The sequence below is a fragment of the Phyllobates terribilis genome, unplaced genomic scaffold (assembly GCF_046119375.1).
Source record: "Phyllobates terribilis strain yellow unplaced genomic scaffold, ASM4611937v1 Scaffold_9__5_contigs__length_417890890, whole genome shotgun sequence".
Classification (NCBI taxonomy): Eukaryota; Metazoa; Chordata; class Amphibia; order Anura; family Dendrobatidae; genus Phyllobates; species Phyllobates terribilis.
In genome coordinates this window covers 54074977-54098648 of record NW_027362769.1, presented here as the reverse complement: position 1 = coordinate 54098648, position 23672 = coordinate 54074977, and the positions used below count along the sequence as shown (strand labels likewise).

At 40.9% G+C, this 23672-nt stretch overlaps 1 protein-coding gene across 1 annotated transcript; it reads left to right on the top strand.

The window, feature by feature from the left end:
- The first annotated feature begins 8676 nt into the window (after positions 1-8676).
- Positions 8677-22666, top strand: LOC141161550 (queuosine 5'-phosphate N-glycosylase/hydrolase-like). The gene is made up of 5 exons (XM_073646507.1): positions 8677-8823; positions 14502-14839; positions 15574-15833; positions 17692-17887; positions 22292-22666. Exons 2-5 carry the CDS (start codon positions 14503-14505, stop codon positions 22522-22524), a joined length of 1026 nt encoding a protein of 341 aa, XP_073502608.1. The 5' UTR covers positions 8677-8823; position 14502; the 3' UTR covers positions 22525-22666.
- Positions 22667-23672: the final 1006 nt, after the last annotated feature.

Here is a 23672-nt window from a genome sequence, read left to right as displayed (position 1 = left end):
AACAGGATAATAGAGATGTTTTACCGTGGAACATCAAAACCACAGTAATAATTTACTGGTGTATACCAGGCTTTTTAAAATATATATATATTTGCGGCTGAACAGTGAGCAACACACTCAAACTGTTTTTTTTAGATACAAATGGCCCATAGAACTGCAAAAACCACACTTCTATTTCTCTGGCCTACACCAGACTATTTTCAACAGATATATTTGTGTCTGAAAAATCAGAGGCACACTTTTTTTTTGGGGGGGGGGGGGAGGGGCACCAAAAGGTTAATAAGATGGGTATTTGTACATTGTGAAGGAGGAAAAAAAAAAGAGGATTTAGATAAAAAAAAGGATTTTTCCTGGCCCCCGGGACCTGGAGCTAAGTCCAGCAATTTCAGCAACAGGAGCAGCACACAGGACTGTAATGCAGCGTTTGCTGGTATAACCACTGCGTCTCCTATACAGCCTGCCTGCCTGCCTGCCTGATATACCTGGGATGGATATTAGTCCTGAGAAGGACTGTTTGTTTGATCTGGCAGCCTTTACAGACCCTACACTAACTATTTTGCAGGATATATCTCTCCCTAAATCAGCAGCGCTGTCCCTACACTGTCTGATCCGGAGCGACTGTGTCCAAGATGGCGGCGCCCGGTTTTAAATACTGGAGGTGACGCTGTGCGGCCAGCCAATCACTGTAATGCCCACGAACAACATGGCTGCGGCATTACAGTGACTGGCTGGCAATCCCTGCATGTTCATTGGCTCTGTAAAGAGCGCCAAACATGCAGGGCGGAGACCCGAGCTCCCGCCCGAGTAACCCGGAAATGCTCGGTGCTCGCCGAACATCCCGAGTAGCGTGATGCTCGGGCGAGTACCGAGCAGTGTCGAGCATGTTCGCTCAACACTAGTGGTGACATTTCGGGGATTCTTCCCCTTACAATGTGCTGGAGAAAAGGGGAGGATCACTAAAACAAATATTGTTGCTGCTTCTGAATGTGCTACAGAGAAAGAAGAGCAAGAATCCATCTGTTTCTGTGCACTGTGTATAGGAGACATCATAACAGCTAGTTTTCACCCAATAGATCAGAGAGGACTGAAAATTGGAAGCCTACAGGGAAGAAAACACATGACAACTGAATCGAAACCTCATAGTAATTAAGCAGTGATTGTATTACTTTGGCATTTCTAGTGTCTGTGTCCTACGATGATCTAAGCTTAAGACAAGAGAAAGCTACTGAATTAGAAGAGTTAAAGGGCATCTGTCAGTAGGATCAACCCTCCTAAGCCGTCTATACGGGCATGTAGGTCATAGAAGGTTGAATAAAATGTTACCTTGATATCTGCAATCTGATGTCTTATTCCAGAGAAATTCATGTTTATCTTAATATGTGAATGAGCTGGTAAGACCTATGGGCCAGATGCTGACATCTATGAGAATCTGCCTCCAGAGAATATTTTAAATAAAAAGGAGCATTACCAGTATGAGACATGTAATGACTGACAGTCTCCTCTTCTGATCTACTTGTCTCACACTAGTAACTCCCTCTTTTATTTAAAATAAGCTCTGGAGGCGGATTCTCAGGGAGATCTACACTGTGTGCAGAATTATTAGGCAAGTTGTATTTTAGAGGATTATTTTTATTATTGATCAACAGCTGTGTTCTCAATCAACCCAAAAGACTCATAAATATCCAAGCTTAATATTTTTGGAAGTTCGAGTGGGTTTTTTTTAGATTTGGCTATCTTAGGAGGATATCTGTTTGTGCAGTAACTATTACTGTGCAGAATTATTAGGCAACTTAATAAAAACCATATATAATCCCATCTCACTTGTTTATTTTCACCAGGTAAACCAAGATCAGTGCACAAAATTTAGAAATAAACATTTCTGACATGCAAAAACAAAAACCAAAAAATTAGTGATGAATATAGCCACCTTTCTTTATGAGGACACTCAACAGCCTTCCATCCATAGATTCTGTCAGTTGCTTGATCTGTTTTCGATCAACATTGCGTGCAGCAGCCACCACAGCCTCCCAGACACTGTTCCGAGAGGTGTACTGTTTTCACTCCCTGTATATCTCACATTTTATGATGGACCACAGGTTCTGTATGGGGTTCAGATCAGGTGAACAAGGGGGCCATGTCATTATTTTTTCTTCTTTTAGACCTTTACTGGCCAGCCACGCTGTGGAGTAGTTGGATGCATGTGATGGAGCATTGTCCTGCATGAAAATCATGTTTTTCTTGAACGATACCGACTTCTTCCTGTACCACTGCTTGAAGAAGTTGTCTTCCAGAAACTGGCAGTAGGTCTGGGAGTTGAGCTTCACTCCATCCTCAACCCGAAAAGGTCCCACAAGTTCATCTTTGATGATACCAGCCCATACCAGTACCCCACCTCCACCTTGCTGGCGTCGGAGTGGAGCTCTCTGCCCATTACTGATCCAGCCTCTGGCCCATCCATCTGGCCCATCAAGAGTCACTCTCATTTCATCAGTCCATAAAACCTTTGAAAAATCAGTCTTAAGATATTTCTTGGCCCATTCTTGACGTTTTATCTTATGTTTCTTGTTCAAAGGTGGTCGTTTTTCAGCCTTCCTTACCTTGGCCATGTCCCTGAGTATCGCACACCTTGTGCTTTTTGATACTCCAGTAACGTTGCTGCTCTGAAATATGGAAAACTGGTGGCGAATGGCATCTTGGCAGCTTCACGCTTGATTTTCTTCAATTCATGGGCAGTTATTTTGCGCCTCTTTTGGCCAAAACGCTTCTTGCGACCCTGTTGGCTATTTGCCATGAAACGCTTGATTGTTCGGTGATCACGCTTCAAAAGTTTGGAAATTTCAAGACTGCTGCATCCCTCTGCAAGACATCTCACAATTTTGGTCTTTTCAGAGCCAGCCAGTCAAATCTCTCTTCTGACCCATTTTGCCAAAGGAAAGAAAGTTGCCTAATAATTAGGCACACCTTATATAGAGTGGTGATGTGATGTCATTAGTCAACACCTCTCCTCATTACAGAGATGCACATCATCAGACTTACTTAATTGGTAGTTGGCTCTCAAGCCTATGCAGCTTGGAGTAGGACAACATGTATAAAAAGTATCATGTGATCAAAATACTCATTTGCCTAATAATTCTGCACACAGCGTCAGTCTATAGATCTTAGCAGCTCATTTACACATAATCGTGGATTTCTCTGGAATAAGAAATCAGATTGCAGATATCAAGGTATTTTATTCAACTTTCTATGGCCTACTTGCCCATATAGACGGTTTAGGGGGGTTCATCCTACTGACGGAAGCTTTTTACAGCATGTGCAAAAAGGTTTTTTTGAGGCATTCAAAAATGGGTTTTCTAAGGGAAACAGATTCATGAAATGCTCATCCTTTGAGGAGTTTTTTGAAAAGTTTTTCAATAATCTTCTAAGCGCTTGTTCCTGAAGCTTTTTTTTTTTTTTGGGCAGCTTTGAGATTGGACAGTGCCTTGATTGGCACATGCTCTTCATCACAGTACAGAGACTGTCATCACTCATATTGTGACCACACTGGTTTCCCTATAGCCAGCCTACAGTACCCCACAATAGCCTGATTCATCATGGAGAGTTCACCAACTTTTTAGCAAAAAAGCCACCAAAGCCCGCAAGTCAAATTCATTATTTACGCTACAAAAGTGTACGCCAGTCCCTGGCTGGAGTAACACTCCTGATGGAGGCGCACAACAGTTGTAAGATGCCCCTAATTCATTAAGAAGGGTACATCTTCTAATGAATTAGGTGCATCTTAATCCACTGCTGCCTTCACTAAGTTTGTACAAAACAGCAGTTTTAGTGAATAGGAGCCTATATATTGGAAACGTCACTTAATCCTTCAACAATGTCTTAGATATCGGGGGGCACTAGTTGTCTCTCATGCCCAAAAGAGATATGAAAAATGTGTTATTAAATATAGTAACAAAAACATACACACAGGAGTCTGCAAAAAAAAGTTTATTAATGTTTTACAGCGAGGGATAGCGATCTGTACACCAGAGAGCCTCCATAGCAAAGACAGTCGTGGTGCATACAATGCCGCCTTAAGGGAAACTGTCACTAGATTCATGCTACCCAGACTACGGGCAGCACGAATCAAAGCTTGGCTCTGAGATTGCAGCCAGGTATGTTTTAAAACATAGTTAGAAAAGCCGATTGTGAACTATAGGCTTCACCCTGCCTCACTCCAGGAGATTGACAGGTCTCTCCCATGTGTGTACATAGTGAGAGATCTGTCAATAAGCTGGAGCAGGGAAGGTACCAAGAAATTATTGACAGGTTCCCTTAATGTATAAGTGATCCTATGACTATTCGAGTTATCATTGGGTATATAAAACAGCTTCTGGGACCCAGATTAGTGTAAGGCCACGGCCCCACTATCAGTATTTGGTCAGTATTCGGTCAGTATTTTTTCTCAGGAGTGGGAGCCAAAACCAGGAGTGGGTGATAAATGCAGAATTGGTGACTTGTTTCTATTATACCTTTTCTCTGATTGTTCCTCACCTGATTTTGGCTCCCACTCCTGAGAAAAAATACTGACCAAATACTGATAGTGGGGCCGTGGCCTTAGGCTGAATTTCCCCTGAAAAAATGAATTGATATATCACCCCCCCACCCCACCCCCAAAAAGTTAAATCACAGTTTCACCAAAAAAGTGCAAGGGTAAAAAAATCTGCAAAACATTGATAACAACTAACTGAAAATAGACTCTGCCTATTTGACTTTGTAACTTTTCTTGAATACATGGCCTTTTCTCCACCAATAACAAGTTTTGGATAGACCTGTGCTTGGGATCAATGGAGCTTCCAACTGTTGGGCCTTAAAAAAAACAATCTGCAATGCGAAAATCCTATTCAAACTATAATATTAAGCAAAACACGTTCTTGGACAGAAGAAACTAGTTTGAACATGTCCCGAGCTGTAAAATGTGTTAATCATAGTTCAAGGACATTCGATGTATAAACTAAAAATACAGATGCCACATGGCATATGGATGGAATACAAATACAAATCCTCCATTTTTTCTGGGTTTTTCAGGCACTCGTCTGAACCTGGTTTTATCAATTTAGAACATCTGTCCTGCCTTTGCCCCATAGCAAGTAACATGTCACATGGATCAGATCACAAGAAAGCAAACAAGCAAAAAAAAGTCCACACTGTAGACTTATGCTGGGTTTACAGGGCACAATGAATGGCATTGGTGGTCTTTTAATCGGCTACATACAAGCTGATCGGTGGTCGTTTGCTGATTTGTTTACACAGGAAATTAAGATTCAATGCCCATAGAATCTCATGTTATCAGCAAAACGTCCTGTTTACACGGGGTAATGTGCTGCCGATAGCCATACTTGTTTTGTTCAATTGTCGGGTGTTTGCTGGCCTGTTTACATGGGGTGATAGAGGGGAAGGAGAATTCCTATAAATGAGTCATTTATTTTTGCACCAGAAAAATACAACTATTGCTTTTCTATCATCACATTGAAATTTCCTGTTTAGATTACAGTAAATCGTTAAGAAATATAAGTACAAATTCTAGGATTTAGTCAGTGAAATGTTTAGTGTTAGGACTGTTTTATTTTACACTCTGGTTCTCGTGTTCTAACTGAATGTGATTCTCAAATTAGGAAAGGTTCTATAGAATAAAGAGCCTGTACACACATGGTGCAATAAAATCCCTCAAAATGCTCATCCAAGTTATGGCTCCCTGTCACCAAATGTTAACTACTTAGATGCTAAACATCTTGGCGGTCCGCGTTCTGCTCTACAGTGATGCTCTAAAACGTCACTGCATAGTAGAGCAGCTCCCGTGTGCACAAATCATGCACACGGGAGCTGATATGTTTAAATCGCTCCCGTGTGCATGATTTGCAGCTGTTTGACAGCTTTATTACATGTGAGGAATGTGTAAGAAATAGACATTCCTCACATGTATTAAAGCTGTCAAACAGTCGCAAATCATGCACACGGGAGTGATTCAAACATATCACCGAGCAGCTGTAAATACTCGGAGCTCGGCCCGAGCATACTCGGCGAAAGGGTTAATAGAACATACTCGCTCAACACTAGTATTGGTCTGTCTGGGATTATACACGATGAGTTGTGCTCCCTGATTGATGCTTCAAAGGCCAGGACTTGGAGTGCTGTTCATACTGCCTGCAGTGCTGGGGTCCTGGGTTAAAATCCCACCAAGGACAACATGTGCACGGAGTTTGTATGTTCTCCCAGTGTTAGCTTGGGTTTCCTCCGGGTTCTCCAGTTTCTCCCCAATCTCCGCAGTGCCTGGATCCCCGTCCCTGCCGCACTTCAAGCTCACTAGCCATCTTTGAGCCTGTTACAGAAGAAGAAGTTACCCAGCTCCTCGCTTCTTCTCGGCCTACAACCTGCAACAGTGACCCCATTCCCTCACATCTCCTGCAGTCTCTCTCACCGGTGGTCACCACTCACCTGACTAAAATATTTAACCTCTCTCTTTCTTCAGGTGTCTTTTCCTCCTCATTTAAACATGCCATCATAACCCCTTTACTTAAAAAGCCATCCCTGGACCAGAACTGCACTGCTAACTACAGACCTGTCTCTAACCTTCCTTTCATCTCTAATCTCCTGGAACGCTTGGTCCACTCCCGTTTAATCCGCTATCTCTCAGATAATTCTCTCCTCGACCCTCTACAATCTGGTTTCCGCTCCTTACACTCCACTGAAACTGCCCTCACCAAAGTCTCTAATGATCTACTAACAGCCAAATCCAAAGGTCACTGCTCCCTGCTGATTCTCCTGGATCTCTCTGCAGCATTTGACACTGTGGATCACCAGCTCCTCCTCACTATGCTCCACTCTATGGGCCTCAAGGACACAGCTCTCTCCTGGTTCTCCTCCTACCTCTCTGACCGCTCCTTCACTGTGTCTTTTGCTGGCTCCTCTTCCTCTCCTCGTCCCCTTACTATCGGGATTCCGCAGGGCTCAGTCCTAGGCCCCCTCCTCTTCTCTCTATACACTGCCACTATTGGACAATCAGCAGATTTGGGTTCCAGTATCATCTCTATGCTGACGACACCCAACTATACACCTCTTCCCCTGACATCACCCCTACCCTAATACAAAATGCCAAGGATTGTCTGTCTGCTGTCTCTAACATCATCTCCTCCCTATATCTTAAACTGAATCTCTCTAAAACTGAACTTCTTGTGTTTCTCCCCTCCACTAACCCAACTCTACCTAACATCGAAATTACCTTGGAGGGTTCAACCATAAGTCCCAAGCAGCACGCCCGCTGCCTGTGGGTCATATTCGACACTAACCTTTCCTTTACCCCCCATATCCAATCACTCAATTGCTCCTGTCACCTGCATCTTAAAAACATCTCCAGAATCCGACCTTTTCTCACCTTTGAAACTGCTAAAACTCTTACTGTCGCTCTTATTCTGGACTACTGCTACTCTCTTCTGATCGGTCTCCCTCTTACCAAACTTTCTCCTCTCCAATCCGTCCTGAATGCGGCAGCCAGGGTCGTATTTCTGTCCAGATGCTTCACCGATGCCGCCATCTTGTGCCAGTCTTTACACTGGTTGCCGGTCCACCTCAGGGTCCAATATAAACTCATCGCTCTCACCCACAAAGCTCTCCACAGTTCTGCACCACCTTATATCTCCTCTCTCATCTCTGTCTATCGCCCTACACGTGCCCTCCGTTCTAAAAAAGACCTAAGACTAACATCCCCCATAATCCGAACCTTGCAACTCCGTCTCCAAGATTTCTCTCGTGCTGAGCCAGTTCTCTGGAATGCTGTATCCCAGACGATCCGATTGATGCCTAGCCCCGATGTCTTCAAGTGCGCTTTAAAAACCCATCTCTTTAAACAGGTCTACCACCTCAAATACCCAGTAAACTAACTTTCCCCTGTTCCCTCCTAAATATTATTCAGAATCTGCTCCCTACTATTCATCTGTCTCCACACCCTCCATGCACAAGATACTGTAACTGCACTCGGTAATTGAGTATTGCTCTTGAACATACAGGCTGATGACCGGATCATGCAGCTTTATATGAAAATCCCTATTTATTATAATTGCCAGACCTGAAATAACAAGCACTTTTCACCTATTGTGTCCCCCCATTTCCTTGTAGATTGTAAGCTTGCGAGCAGGGACCTCACTCCTGATGTAACTGTTAAACTGTCTCACCTGGTATTGAATTTATTGTCTGTACATGTCCCCGCTTAATGGTAAAGTGCTGCGGAATATGTTGGCGCTATATAAATAAAAAAATATTATTATATTATTACAATCCCCTGCAATTTTTTTCCCGCCTTGCTCTTCTTGAGTAACAGGTCTCTCCCTATATATGTGTTTAGGAAGAGACCTGTCACTCAAGGGGAATGGCCTCTTGGACTAGTTACTCAAATGGCATAGTCCTCGGACGGCTTCTAAATGTACGCCTTAGAAACGCCGCAGATATACCTGGCCGAAATGGCTGAACCGGACGCTGATTCATGGTGTCCGTAGTACAGGCAGCTGTCAGGTTCCCTTTAAATCCAGTTGATCTGAATTATAAAATAAGTTTCTTTTTTCTCTTTTTTCATAAATGTGTCACTAGAAGACAAGTCCAGACTCATCCCCTCTTATAAACATGTTCACTGATGTTTGCTCTGATCTTTGTTATAATAATGTTCATTCGTTTTTGGCAAGTAATTTAGATTGTGCAATAGCACGTCACCTCTGCGTGTCTCCTGCGATCCACGTGCTTCCTGCTGATATATATTCCTTTCTGCTGTTCTGTTCACACATTATTCCTGCAGAGGGCAAGGTAAGTCTGATTATGTGTTCAGTTTGCTGTGACTTCACTGTTAGAACAGGCATTTGTGTGTCCCACGAGACTATTATTTCTTATAGTATTTTGCTTCTTAACATTAAATTCTCCATTTTATTATGTATATGGAGCTGTGGATATTACTGACTTTGGTTGTTTATGGAAATCCCACAGAAGTGAATAGAAAGAGCCATGTACTGTATGTGCGGCCACCTTTCTGCAACATGCACCAGATGCGAGTAAGGGACCCCTGATCTAGAGATAAATGTGGGGCCGCTTCTTTCATACATTTATGGCATAGACTGTGGATTTTATTAAAAACAGTAAAAGACATGATAAAAAGGCCTCATCTAAACAGCTTTTTTTTTGGCAGTGATATTTTATCTAAAGGCGTTTCTCCATATTCAATGCCTTGAAAAAGTATTCATACTCCATGAACTTTTCCAAATTCCTTAACATTACACTCACAAACTTAAATGTTTTTTATTGGGCTTTTTATGTGATATACCAACACAAAGTAGCTTGTATTTGTGAAGTGCAAAGGAAATTATACACAAGGAAATGGACAGCATGTGACTTAAATATGAGTGTCTGAGCAAAGGGTCTGAATTCTTATGACCATGTGATATTTCAGTTTTTCTTTTTTAATAAATTTGCAAAAATTTCTACATTTCTGTTTTTTTTCTGTTAAGATGGGGTGCAGACTGTACATTAATGAGAAAAGAAATGAACTTTTTAGAATTTACCAAATGGCTGCAATTAAACAAAGAGTGAAAAATTTAAAGGGGTCTGAATACTTTCCATAACCACTGTGTATTCCACAAATCTGGCCCTTATACAACCCCTGGCAAAAATTATGGAATCACCGGGCTCAGAGGATGTTCATTCAGTTGTTTAATGTTGTTGAAAAAAAGCAGATCACAGACATGGCACAAAACTAAAGTCATTTCAAATGGCAACTTTAGGACTTTAAGAAACACTAAAAGATATCAAGATTAAAAATGTGGTACTCAGTAAGGGTAATCTTTTTCAGACCAAGCAGAGGGAAAAAATTATGGAATCACTCAATTCTGAGGAAAAAATTGTGGAATCACGAAAAACAAACACACAAAAGAACACTCCAATACATCACTAGTATTTTGTTGCACCACCTCTGGCTTTAATAACAGCTTGCAGTCTCTGAGGAATGGACTTAATGAGTGACAAACAGTACTCTTCATCAATCTGGGTCCAACTTTGGGGAAGCTTTTCTTCAGCAGAGACAGCGAAGCTGGTCAGAGTTGATGGGAAAATGGATGGTATATACAGGGTGATTCTGGAAGAAAACCTGTTATAGTCTGCAAAAGACTGGAGACTGGGACGTAGATTCACCTTCCAGCAGGACAACGACCCTAAAGCTACTGCCAGAGCTACAATGGAATGGTTTAGATCAAAGCATATTCATGTGTGTGAACGGCCCAGTCACAGTTTTGACCTAAATCCTATTGAGATTCTGTGACAAGATTTGAAAATTGCGGTTCACAGACACTCTCTATACAATCTCACTGAGCTACAGCTAGTTTGCAATGAAGAATGAGCAAAAATTTCAGCCTCTAGATGTGCAAAGCTGGTAGAAACATACTCCAAAAGACTTGCAGCAGTAATTGCAGAGAAACGTGGTCCTACAAAGTAATGACTCAGGGGGCTGAATACAAATGCACGTCACAATTTTCTGATATATGTTTTTTAAAATAATTAGAAAACCATCTATCATTTCCTGTACATTTCACAAATACTTGCTACTTTATGTTGGCATATCACATAAAATCCACATAAAATACATTTAAGTTTGTGGGTGTGACATGAACGAATGTGGGAAAGTTCACGGGGTATTAATACTTTTTTAAGGCACTGTATCTGTCCCAGATCTTATGTTGCCAGCTTTCTTTTTTTACTAGCTCTGTTTCCCCAACACTAATACTACTGTAGCATTTGAAGTACTTTATTTTTAGTATATATTACTATCTTATAATGTTACGACCCAAAAGACAATCAAAAACAGTGTTGCATGTAAAACATAATGACATTTATTGAATCAATTAAAACAAAGTTAATTACAATCATAATGGTGAGATTTAGATAATAAAAGACACAAATGCGTGACAAATTTGGCACTACTATGTAATGAGATGTGGTATTGCACATAGGGTGTCTAGACATATAAGGAAATCAAATGGGACATATTCCATGTAAGGAAAATAGTCCAAGAGTGTATGTAGAACCAATTATAAAGTTCCTACAACAATGAATGTTAATGCAACCCCGGCTAGCCAAAATGGCCGTATATCCAGGGAAACATAATGGTATCCATAGTCAGTAGACTCACCCATAAAGTGCTGCAGTGCCAAGTTGGTCAAGAAAACAGGAGCTCCTACGCGCGTTTCGCGTAGGGTTCGTCGGGGGGCCTGTGTATTCTATGTGCCAGGTAGGTTTATATATGCCGCCAAAGACATGTGTTCGATATCAGGTACTGACGTGGCGCATGGGGGCGGAGTCTCCAACGTCACTTCTGTCCCGTTCGGCAAATCACGTGAGCGATGCGTGTCAGGAATAATACTTCCTGCGACGTCAATGACACGCATCGCGCCGTACTGATGCCATTGGGGGCGGGACGTGTGGGAAATACCGCGCGCATGCGCACCCTGATGATACCGGACGTAAAGGTACAGTGTGTCTGACAGAATTTGTGGATATACATTGCAAGAACAATATGCGGACACCCTTACACTAAGGGAATCCGAAGCAATACATATGTTAAATATAGTGCAAAGATACAAAATTGTGCATACCAATAGAATAAGAATTTGGTACATATAATCAACATAAATTGATGTACAGTATACACATGATGTCCAATCATAGAAAATGAAATACTGCCGCTGATGGTATTAAAGTTGCTATTCCATGATGGACACAGGAGAGTCAGACACAAGGAAACAGGATTGATGGCGGGCAACATGAAAAGGAAACTTCTAGATAAAAATAAATAAAATAAACACAGAACATACAAAATTAATTAAAAAGCAATACCAGGGTGGCAAGTCTAAAAGGTAAGTGAGAAGAGAATAGGATAAAAAAAGGAAAAAGTGGAGAAAAAGAAAGAGAAAAGAGAAAGAGACAGAAAAGGAAAAATAGAGGAAAGAATAGAGGAGGGAAGAAGGGGGGATAGAGGGGGTGGAAAGAAAGGGTGGGGGGGAGAGAATGGAAGACAAGGGGGAGAAAAATAGAAAAAAGGGGGAGAATCATTAGAATGATTGAGCTATACATGAGAGTCAAATTCATAAAAATGGTGAAAAACTTAATTTTTTGTTCAAACCGGATGGAGTCATAGTGCCTAATTTTAGTATCCATCGACATTCAAATTGGGCCAATAGTTTTTTAAGGTCTCCGCCCCTGGCACCACCATGAATGCGATCAATACCCCTGACTTTCAAACCATCTGGATCGCAGTCATGGTGGGACCTAAAATGCCGTGGTATAGTCTTCAATAATGTTGTGTCCTTCACTTTTGCTGCTGCTCATATGTCCCTCACGTGTTCCCGTGTGCGAACACGTAATTCGCGGGAAGTGAGGCCCACGTAAATTAAGCCACATGGGTAAGTAGCGTGATACACGACATGCGTCGTGCTACACGAAATGTACTTCATGATTTTGAATTCCCTGCCTCCTGCTGAACAAAATGTTGTCGTGCGGACAATATTGCGGCCTGCCAAACATGAACCACACGGGAAACAACCAAGTCTCTGTTTAGCCGTAGAAAAAGGAAGAGAAGGGTTTGAGACATAATGACTTCTCACAAGTAAGTCTTTAATATTTTTACTCCTTCTCGCCGTAAGCAGAGGTCTATCTGGTAGAAATTTGCGAATATTAGGGTCCGTTTTCAAAATGGACCAATGTTTGCCCAAAATGTTACGGATATCCTTCCATCTGTTGTTGAACGTGGATATGAATCTAACAGGGGGACTACTCATCGGGTCCTGCTTTTGTCTATTCTTGCAACCAGATAAAAGTTGGTTGCGATTAATGTTTTTGGCCCTATTGTATCCCCTCTTAATACTGTGTTTACTGTAACCCCTGGCCATGAATCGTTCATTTAACTCTTGAGATTGTTTTTCAAATAGTTCTGGCGTAGAGCAGATTCTTTTCACGCGCAGAAATTGGCCAATGGGGATAGCCTGAATAGTAGAGGATATATGGGCGGAGGTAGCATGCAAAAGTGCATTGACTGAGGTCTCCTTCCGGAAAACGTCAGTCTGGATATTATCGTCTACTTGTACTGAGATCTTTATATCTAAAAAGTCAATCTGTCGTCTATCCGACCTATGAGTAAGTCTGATGTTATAGCGATTTTCGTTCAATTCAGCTATGATCCCTGCCAAATGATGAACAGGTCATCAATATAGCGGTACCAGCACTGTGCCTGGGAGGCGGCAGACGCGCCATCCTCGAAAACCTCCCTCTCCCAATACCCTAGAAAGAGGTTTGCGTACGATGGCGCGCACGCCGCGCCCATCGCAGTGCCGCGTGTTTGTAGAAAAAAACTATCTTTAAAGGTGAAATAATTATGCGTCAAAATGAACTCTAAGAGTTCCAAGATCAAATCGCACATATACCAAATTCTTATTCTATTGGTATGCACAATTTTGTATCTTTGCACTGTATTTAACATGTATTGCTTCAGATTCCCTTAGTGTAAGGGTGTCCGCATATTGTTCTTGCAATGTATATCCACAAATTCTGTCAGACACACTGTACCTTTATGTCCGGTATCATCAGGGTGCGCATGCGCGCGGTATTTCCCGCACGTCCCGCCCCCAATGGCATCAGTACGGCGTGATGCGTGTCATTGACGTCACAGGAAGTATTCTTCCTGACACACACTGCTCACTTGATTTGCCGAACGGGACAGAAGTGACGTTGGAGACTCCGCCCCCATGCGCCACGTCAGTACCTGATATCGAACACATGTCTTTGGCGGCATATATAAACTTACCTGGCACATAGAACACACAGGCCCTCCGACGAAGCCTACGCGAAACGCGCATAGGGGCTCCTGTTTTCTTGACCAACTTGGCACTGCAGCACTTTATGGGTGAGTCTACTGACTATGGATACCATTATGTTTCCCTGGATATATGGCCATTTTGGCTAGCCGGGGTTGCATTAACATTCATTGTTGTAGGAACTTTATAATTGGTTCTACATATACTGTTGGACTATTTTCCTTACATGGAATATGTCCCATTTGATTTCCTTATATGTCTAGACACCCTATGTGCAATACCACATCTCATTACATAGTAGCGCCAAATTTGTCACACATTTGTGTCTTTTATTATCTATATCTCACCATTATGATTGTAATTAACTTTGTTTTAATTGATTCAATAAATGTCATTATGTTTTACATGCAACACTGTTTTTGATTGTCTTTTGGGTCGTAACTCCCTGTTTTTCCGTATTGTTCCTCATATTTATTTTGGGAGGACCCCCTTGTTATTATGGTCTTTACCTATTTAAATAGTTCCACTTCATTCTGTATCTTATAATGTTATACAGTGTGATACTCGCACAAATTGGATCATTAACAATGTATATGAATATTGTGATTGATGTTAAATCTTGTACCAAAACAGAATGGCAGCTCCACTTGGACCCAGAGATACTGGCAGGTTCATCACTGAGAAGAGCAAGGATGTGTCTGTGGACATGGCGGGTGTCCACTCCCTCGCTGAGAAGCTCTTTGAGAAGATTGATCACAAGGAGCTCACACTGAAGGGATGGAAATTTCTTCATGAACTGAATCCGCAGGGCTCTGGGGAAGATGCTGTCAATTGGGTGTTTTTTGCTGACACCTTGAACTTTTCCTTCTGGTCAGAAAATCAAGATAAGAAGTACTTGGTCAAGTACAAAGGAAAGGAGTATAGTGGCTACTGGTCATTCTGTGCTGCCATAAACCGAGCCTTGGATGAAGGTCAGTAAGTTGCCTATGGTACCTATACAGGCTATTTTCTATTTTTTTTTATTTCCTTAAGGCCCCCATACATTTTAAAGCTGGAGTAACATTTCTGGCATAAGATACGTTGCCACTATTGATGAGTTTGACAGGTGAGTATAGCCGTGATCTGTTTAGCCCCGATTGCCCCCTCCAGCTCTACCCATTTTTGCAGAGCTGAAAAAACTGGCATGAAAAAGCTAAAAGTTGCAACATTTTTGGGCAACTAAGTGCTGCACAAAAATTTTGCAATTTTTCAGAGTGTTTTACGTCAGTTTTTTTTGGCATAAACACTTTGATAAATCAGGGTCTCTACATTTAATGCATTGATAAAAAAGTAAATTCTAATCCTTTAGAGAAAAAATTCTACAATCCGGTTGAGGCCAAATCAGGAGAATATGGCAGATGATCAACAACTAAAAAGCAGATGCCATTAAGTTTTGGAGGGCAATATGAGACTGGTGGGCAGCACATTGTCCTAGAAAAGCAAGAAGACGCTTTTGGAAAGTTTTTGCTGAAGTTCCAATCTTCACCTCATGCAGTTAATTTTTCTTAATCACAATTTCAAATTGACATAAGCTTTTCTGCTAAAATTTAGCACGTGCACTTTTTATTTTTTTGTCTGCCAGAAATATTTAAGGCTAAATATTTATCGATGCCTCGCAAACGACATCATGAACATGTTCATTAAATATGACTTTATACACTTCTAGGAATTCCCATCACTACAGCGTCATATTATTCCACTGTAACCCTGGACCAGCTGAAGTATGTTTTCCGCTCTGACACGGAAATTCCCATCACCTTGATTGAAACCCGCCTTGAGATCCTTCATCAGACTGGAAAAATACTGATGGAAAAATTTGGAGGGTCTTTTCTAAACTGTGTTAAGAAAAGTGAGAAGAGTGCAGTGAAACTCTTGCAGCTGGTGGTGGAGAATTTCCCTTCCTACCGTGATGAGGCGGTCTACCAGGTTAGCATACGGCAATTTAACAAATATTTCTATATATGTTTATGAATAATGTTAATTGTCAATATCACTTAAGCAAAACTGTTTATTTAAAAAAAAAAATTCTTATAAAACATACAATGAGGCTTAAAGGGAACCCGTCAGTGGGTTTTTGTTATGTAATCTTACAGGAGAGTGATATGTACAGGGTGCAGCAGTTCTGACAGAATCACAGTTTTCTCTGCTGCAGATCTACAGTTTTCTGAATGCTGAGTATAGCCCTGCTCACACCACTGATTGGCGGCAGCTTTCTGTGTACACTGTATATTGACAGAAAGTTGCTAATCAGTGCTGGGGTCCTGGTTGGACCAGGAAGCATGAGGCACCTAGTTCTCTAGTGATAATCTCCTGCTGATAAAACACAGATTTGATTGAAATAACAACACACAGTTTAGTAAGTGACACATCACTGAAATCAAGATCTCTGCTCCTACATCAGGCTGATCTCAGATTACATATCAAAACCATGGGAACTGATTCCCTTTAAAATAAACATTGTATATGACATGATACTGCTTTGATTTAATAGGTAAGTCCTCAGAAAACGAATTCTCTCCTGCAAATTCCAAAACATCATCTTATCAACACCTCCAATAGCTGAATGTACTGCACAATGCAATAATGTAAGTCTGTGACAGAACTTCTAAGCCATTTATTGTTTTTTATCTCTGTTACATACAGTACATTCATTTTTGGACAATGATGGAACCACTGTACACACAATGTTCTTTGACTTCTCCAGTGCGTTCAATACCTTACAGCCACTAAGCAAAAAGATGACTGATCTGAAGGTGGAGGAGGGGATGAGACATTGGATAACGGACGACCTGTCAGACAGGCCACAGTGTGTACAGATGGGAGCGGTTGTGTCTGGCGGATTAGTGAGCTGTGTAGGTGCCCCTCAGGGATCGGTGCTGTCGCCATTTTTTTTCACGTTGTACACAGCAGATTTTCGGTATAAATCAGATTTTTGCCACCTTCAAAAATTCTCGGAAGACTCCATTGTAGTCGGATGCATTAGGTGGGGCCGGTGTGAGGAGGAATAGAGGAGGGTGGTATCAGATTTTGTGGTGTCAGGCTAACTATTTACAACCAAACATAAAGAAAACTAAGGAGCCGGTGGTGAACTACAGCAGTAGAAAGATGGACGGTTCACCTGTCACTATTGCTGGTCAGGAAGTGGAGCAGGTTGAGAGTTATAAATATGTGGGGGTCTACTTAGACCACAAACAACTGGACGAGGTGCCATACGGAGAAGATTTACAAGAAGGGGATGAGCAAACTGTACTTCCTATGGAAACTAAGGTCATTCAATCTGTGCAGCGCAAAATGTTAGAAATGTTCTATCAGTCCGTAGTGGCAAATGCCATGTTTTTTGCAATCATATGCTGGAGAAGTAGTGTGCGGATGTCTGATGCTAATAAGCTCATCAAGAAGACAAGCTCCGCTGCTGGCCGCCATCTTGACACTTTTGAGGAGTTAGTGGAACAAGGAACACTGAAGAAATGTTTAGTGATAATGAACAATAACGCACACGCATTACATGAGCTGTTCATAAGGCAGAAGAGCACCTTCAGCAACCATCGAATCCTACTAAGGTGTAAGAAGGAAAGATACAAGAAATCATTTGTGCCGACTGCTGTGGGAATGTATAACAATTACCAAGTGGAAAATTCTCAAAGTTGTGCCACACTGGTTCGGTGGGTAGTAGCTCCTGTAGGAACTGTATAGGCAGCAAAATAGGTTTTTACCCAGCAAAGTGGACATGTAAATGTCTCCACATTTAGGCTGGTTCTGATGTCATTTCTTTTATCATCTGCAGGGTACGAAGGTGGCTTTTTACAAGCGTGCCCAGATCCTAGTGGGAGACACCTGGGCAGTACTGGAAGGAAAAGATGAGGGCTCCTTCCATGACATCCATGAAATAACCATGTTTGCTGACTATCGGGTTCCTCAAACTTTGCTTCACTTTGACGTCATTAGATATTCAGAAGCGCTCGTGAAAAAGCTAAAGGAAGGTAAGTACATATTTAGGAAGATAATTACTGGTTTATCATTCACCAGAGCTGGATAGCGTATGTAATAATGTGCTCTCCTGGGAATGGAACCTTTGCAGCCATTCCTGATCATCATCTCCCTGATGTAACGATAACTATTATATTAATACAGTTTTAGTTAAATCCCTTAATGTTCTATGTCATATTATTGCATCATGGAAGGGGGTCAGGGTGGTTGGAGCAGGCTCAGGAACTGAATCCACTCCAGACAGGGCAGATGGCAGCTATATTACATAGCTGGCATTTGCCTTTAGCAGTGCTGCCTCCTTCTGCTTGACTGACAGCTTCTTTGCTTGTAGCAGTCAGTCCAACAGGAGGAGGCAGGAGCGTTGGGCATGGAATAGAGTGGCAATGGATTGAGAAGAGCTTCCACACCCCCAAAGCACTTCAGCCTCATTTGCATATCGATTCAAACTCTGATTTCTTAGTAATGGAGGAACAGGCTGGCCATGTAAAGATATTGCTGGACTTGTCCAGCTACATGCACATATAAATAATTGGGGGGTGATATCCCGCTGACAGATTCCCTTTAAAATGTTAAATGGGTACTATATTTGATTAATTGAAGTATCAGATCAAATTCCAGAGCCTGACAGGTCCTAATGGCATCATTCCCCCTTGTGATTTTGGTCAGGTGCAATGAGACTTTGTACGGCTTTTCATCATTAATGACAACAATATCATCTCCCTACACTAGTGGAATAGTTACATACAGTATGTATTTGCAGAGACATCAGTGAATTTGCTTATTTAAATCCTTTTGTCTTCAATATAAATTAGTAGTATAGTTTTTGGCTTTGGGCCAATAAATTTAAAGGGGCTGTCTCCTTTGAGAAAATCCCTGTCTCCGGGTGCAATCTGTTCTAAAAACAAACAAACAAACTGCGCTTTACTTACCGTCCCCAAGTCTACCGGAGTCTGCCGCTGCTTCCGGTGTCTGATATCGGCTGCAGTTCTTAGATCTCGTCGACAGTCTACAACGCAGCAACCAACCAGTGAGCGGCTCTGAGCGGGTCATTTTGTGTACACTGGCAGAGCCGCTGGTGTCAGATCGACATCAATATACATACAAACACTAGAGATTCAAATGAATAAAATACACGTTATACTGAATGTTTTCTAACACACCTTTATATCATTCTGCTCATCCTCTTCTCTATACCATGCTGTTCTCAGATCAGACTGCATTTACAGTGTGACAGGTTCCCTTTAACAACTGAAATAGATTTCTTTATATCTCTAGTACAGAATAGCGTAGTCAACTAAGCTATTTATACAGTACTGTTCAAGCTGTCAGTCACCCCCTGATATGTACTACTGAGCAAAAGTTTCATGCACTTGAGAGAAAAGTCTGCACAGTAAGATTTCTTTAAAAAACAGAAGTGTTAATAGTTTATTTTTATCAATTAACAAAATGCAAAGTGAATGAACAAAAGAGAAATCTAAATCAAATCAATATTTGATGTGACCACACATTGGATTCAAAACAGCATCAATTCTTCTAGGTACTTGTACGCAGTTTTTGGAAGACGTCGGCAGTGAGGTTGTTCCAAACATCTTGGAGAACTGACCACAGATCTTCTGTAGATGTAAGCTTCCTCAACTCCTGACTCTTCATGTAATCCCAGACAGACCTGATGATGATGAGATTAGGGCTCTGTGGGGCCATATCATCACTTGCAGGACTCCCTGTTCTTCTTAACGCTGAATATAGTTCTTAATGACATTGGCTGTATGGTCGGTCGATACATTTCTCCCTGTATTTTTCAGCATTGAGGACACCATTTATCCTGATGAAATTCCCAACTCAGTTTGCTTAAATGCAGTCCCAAAGTTACAAGGATCCTCCACCATGCTTCACTGTTGCCTGCAGACACTCATTATTGTACTGCTCTCCAGTCCTTCGATTCACAAACTGCCTTCTGTTATAGCCAAATATTTCACATTTAGCTCATCAGTCCAGAGTACTTGCTGCCATTTTTCTGAACCCCAGTTCCTAAGGTTTTGTGCATAGTAAAGATGCTTGGCCTGGTTTCTAAGTCGAAGGTATTGCTTTTTGAGTGCAATTATTCCATGACGATTACTTTTGGCTGGACTTCTCCAAATATTTCACATTTTGATTTCAGATCACCTGATGCCATTTTTCTGCACCTCAGTTCCATGTTTTTTTCTGAATAATTGTTTCCATGTTGAAAGTATAGCTCTTTGGCCACAATGAAGTATTCCATGAAGACCACTTCTGGCCAGACATCTCCAAACAGTAGATGAGTGTAGCTGGGTCCCACTCGTTGCTGCCAGTTCTGAGCTGATCACATTGCTAGACATCATCCGATTTCAATAGGAAGTAAGAATGATGATATCTTTCATCTGCTGCAGTAAGTTTCCTTGGCCAACCGTTCTGTCAACAGTCCTTAACATTGCCAAATTCTTGGAGAGACCTTGCCTGGGAGAGATCTTGCTAATGCATTATAACTACCTTGTGACTTGTTGCTGTGCTCAGTCTTGCCATGTTGTATGATCTGATACCTCCACAACCTCAGCTTTGGAGTAGAGTTTGGCTGTTCCTCACCCGGTTTTAAGCCTCTCCCGCAGCTGTTTATGTTTCAGTTAACAACTGTGTTTAGACCTGCACATGAAGATGACCATTATCACCTATTTGGTATAATTAGCTACTCATACACTTGTCTATAATCCTAAAAAATACCTGACTTCACGCAAGTATACCTAGAGGAATTGATACTTTTTTTAAGGCAAAGCGTGGTCACACCAAATGTTGATTAATTAGGTTTTTCTTTTCTTCATTCACTTTGCATTTTGTTAATTGATAAAAATAAACAATTAACACTTCTATTTTTTAAAACATTCTAACGTTACAATATTTTTTACACACCTCCCTAAAACTTTTGCATAGTACTGTAGTAAGCAGTAACCTTTTTTTTCTTTTATAATAGAAGCCTATGGGCAATATCTCGCTATATGCCACTGTATTCCTGTAGAGTGGAATAGGTCAAATGTATACTAATATCTCCAATATAAATTCATAGTGAGGTTTGTTAACTAACAGAAAAAAAGCCTCATCTGTGTGCATTTTTAATACTAGGCAACCACCCCCTCCATGAATTGGTAGGTTTGTGAGTAGTTTCTCCATCAGTTTTTTTGCACCTGTGCTGCCCCCGCCTTTATCATGGGGGTCTCCTGCATCCTGCTAGTGCATTGGGAATCTGACCTGGTGTTAGTAAGGCTTTTTTTTTGGTGTTTTTTCTTGAATCTGTCCTATGTGAGCCGGTTTTTAATTTAGTCTAGGGACCTGCACGTATGAGGTCCCTTGACATGAGTTGTGAGCTTGCGTATTTTGGCCAAAATATAGACCAGTACCTCGTGTATTTTATGCATCATTTTTCATTTTTTATTGCACATTTTTCTATTTTTTGCCAGGATGCAGCCAGGCCCTTTAGTATTGGTTGGGTGTACTGGGGTGTCTATCCTTGTGCGGTGCACCTATATAGTGCTGGGCAGCCCACCTGATCTAATAGTAAGGGAGTCCTCAGTAGGCTGTAGGCCAGATACTGTGCATCACACATCTGTGTGACTGGCGTCCTATGCAAGCCTCATCTGTGTGCATTTTTAATACTAGGCAACCACCCCCTCCATGAATTGGTAGGTGTGTGAATGGTGCTCAATTAGTAATTTTGCACCTGTGCTGTCCCAGCCTTTATCATGGGGGTCTCCTGCATCCTGCTAGTGCACTGGTAATCTGACCTGGAGTTGGTAAGGCTGTTTTTTTTCTGTGATTTTCTTTGAATTTATGTCTTATGTGAGCTGTTTCTTTGTGGTTTGTTAACTGTTTAGTAACATCCAATTATAATTGTGAGGCTCTGGATTATAAGACATGTTGTACCCATGATTCATGAAAAACAAATAAAAGAATTTATTTCTAAAATTAATTAACTTTCCATATAAGTTATGTCTATATGTAACATCTAAAATAGAACAGTTCAGTAGAAGGTGGTGGTCGTATTAGAAGATAATATTATGGTGAGTGGAATGGAAGAATGCAATTGTTTAAGATCGCACATTATAAGTACACTACCCTAGTGCAAAAACATTATTAGTATTTTAAACTTTCGTAAGAGATTTTCTTTATGTACTGTAGATAAACTGGGATAGATTGGTGTTCATGAAAATCCAGTAAAATTTTACAACCGTGCAACATAGTTATATTATGTCCTGCTTCTCATAAAATCCCACACTTACAAGCAAGAGAAGATCATATGTATTTGTGACCAATTATACTGACTAGAGGCAAAACTTTTATACTTTGAACAAATTTTTTGATTTGAGAATAGTTCCTCTTTGTTTTTGCAGGTTGTTTGTTTAAGAATGGAGATCGGGAAGAGATGGAGATCAGGGGCTGCTCTATCCAGGCTGTGGAGCTGATCCATGAGCAAGTGCAAGAACTGTTCAAAAAGAAAGGAGGAAAAATAAGCACTGAAGTCAATCCAATACTTATAAATAACTTTTTGTGGGATTTTGCTCGTGACAACAGAAAAGCTGTAGATGTTGTTCCCTTTCACAGAGTGCGCTGCATCTATTACTAGTATGACTTTTCTGCGAACTATGACATGAAGTAAGAAACTTGGGGATTCAGAAGATATCTTTTAAATAGAGTATATCTATATATATATCACATACAGTGTTTTACTTGCTAATTTGTTAAATTAAACACAATATTATAATGGACACACCTACTTGACTATTTTCTTAGAGGACTACCCAAATATAAACATATTTGTGCTGTGTTAACAACAAAGTTCCACTGATGGAATCCTATATAATAATTCTGATCATAAACTCAATATAAACATGAAACACCCTCTCTCTCGGCTGGGACTTGTACCCCATAGAAAGAAGAATTGAACGAGTATATTAAACCATTAAAATTTAATTTTTATTTAATCACAAATTAAAATACAATAAAACCCAATACAGTGCTTCACAGATAAGAGCGGGCTAATTTACGTGCACAAGGAAAATATTGTATCAGAAAATCTTGCTGGTATAGACAATATGGAAAGAACATGTGATCTCGATGGACTATTCAATAATAAGACAATACTGCTGCCACGCTTAATATATAAAATGGGAACAAACTGATTTATGGCATAAAAGATTGAACTAACGTATGAAATCAGCTGTCAATGAACAGCACCCTGGTGAAGGCTAGACGAAACGCGCGTCGGGGCGACGGGCGGGCAGCGGCACAAGACACTTCATTAAGGTATTATTATTCTGTTGCGTACATTCATTTATTCTTACAGACATTGGGAAGCAGTGTTCAGAGTATTTGTTCATTGACAGCAGCTTTCATACATTAGTTCATTAGTTAGTTTCAAGTCCCAGCCGACAGAGAGGGTGTTTCATATCTGTGCTGTGATAGTAATAATATGTCATTATTGGCTGTAAGCCATAATCATCAACATTAACAGAAATAAACACTTGAAATAGATCACTCTGTTTGTAATGACTCTATATAATATATGAGTTTCACTTTTTGGATTGAAGAACTGAAATAAATTAACTTTTTGATGATATTCTAATGTAGTGAGATGCACGCGTGTGTGTCTGTGTGTGTGTATTATTTATATATATCTATACTACTCAAAAAATAAAGGGAACACTCAAATAACACATCCTAGATCTGAAAGAATGAATTAAATATTCTCATTGAATACTTTGTTCTGTTCAA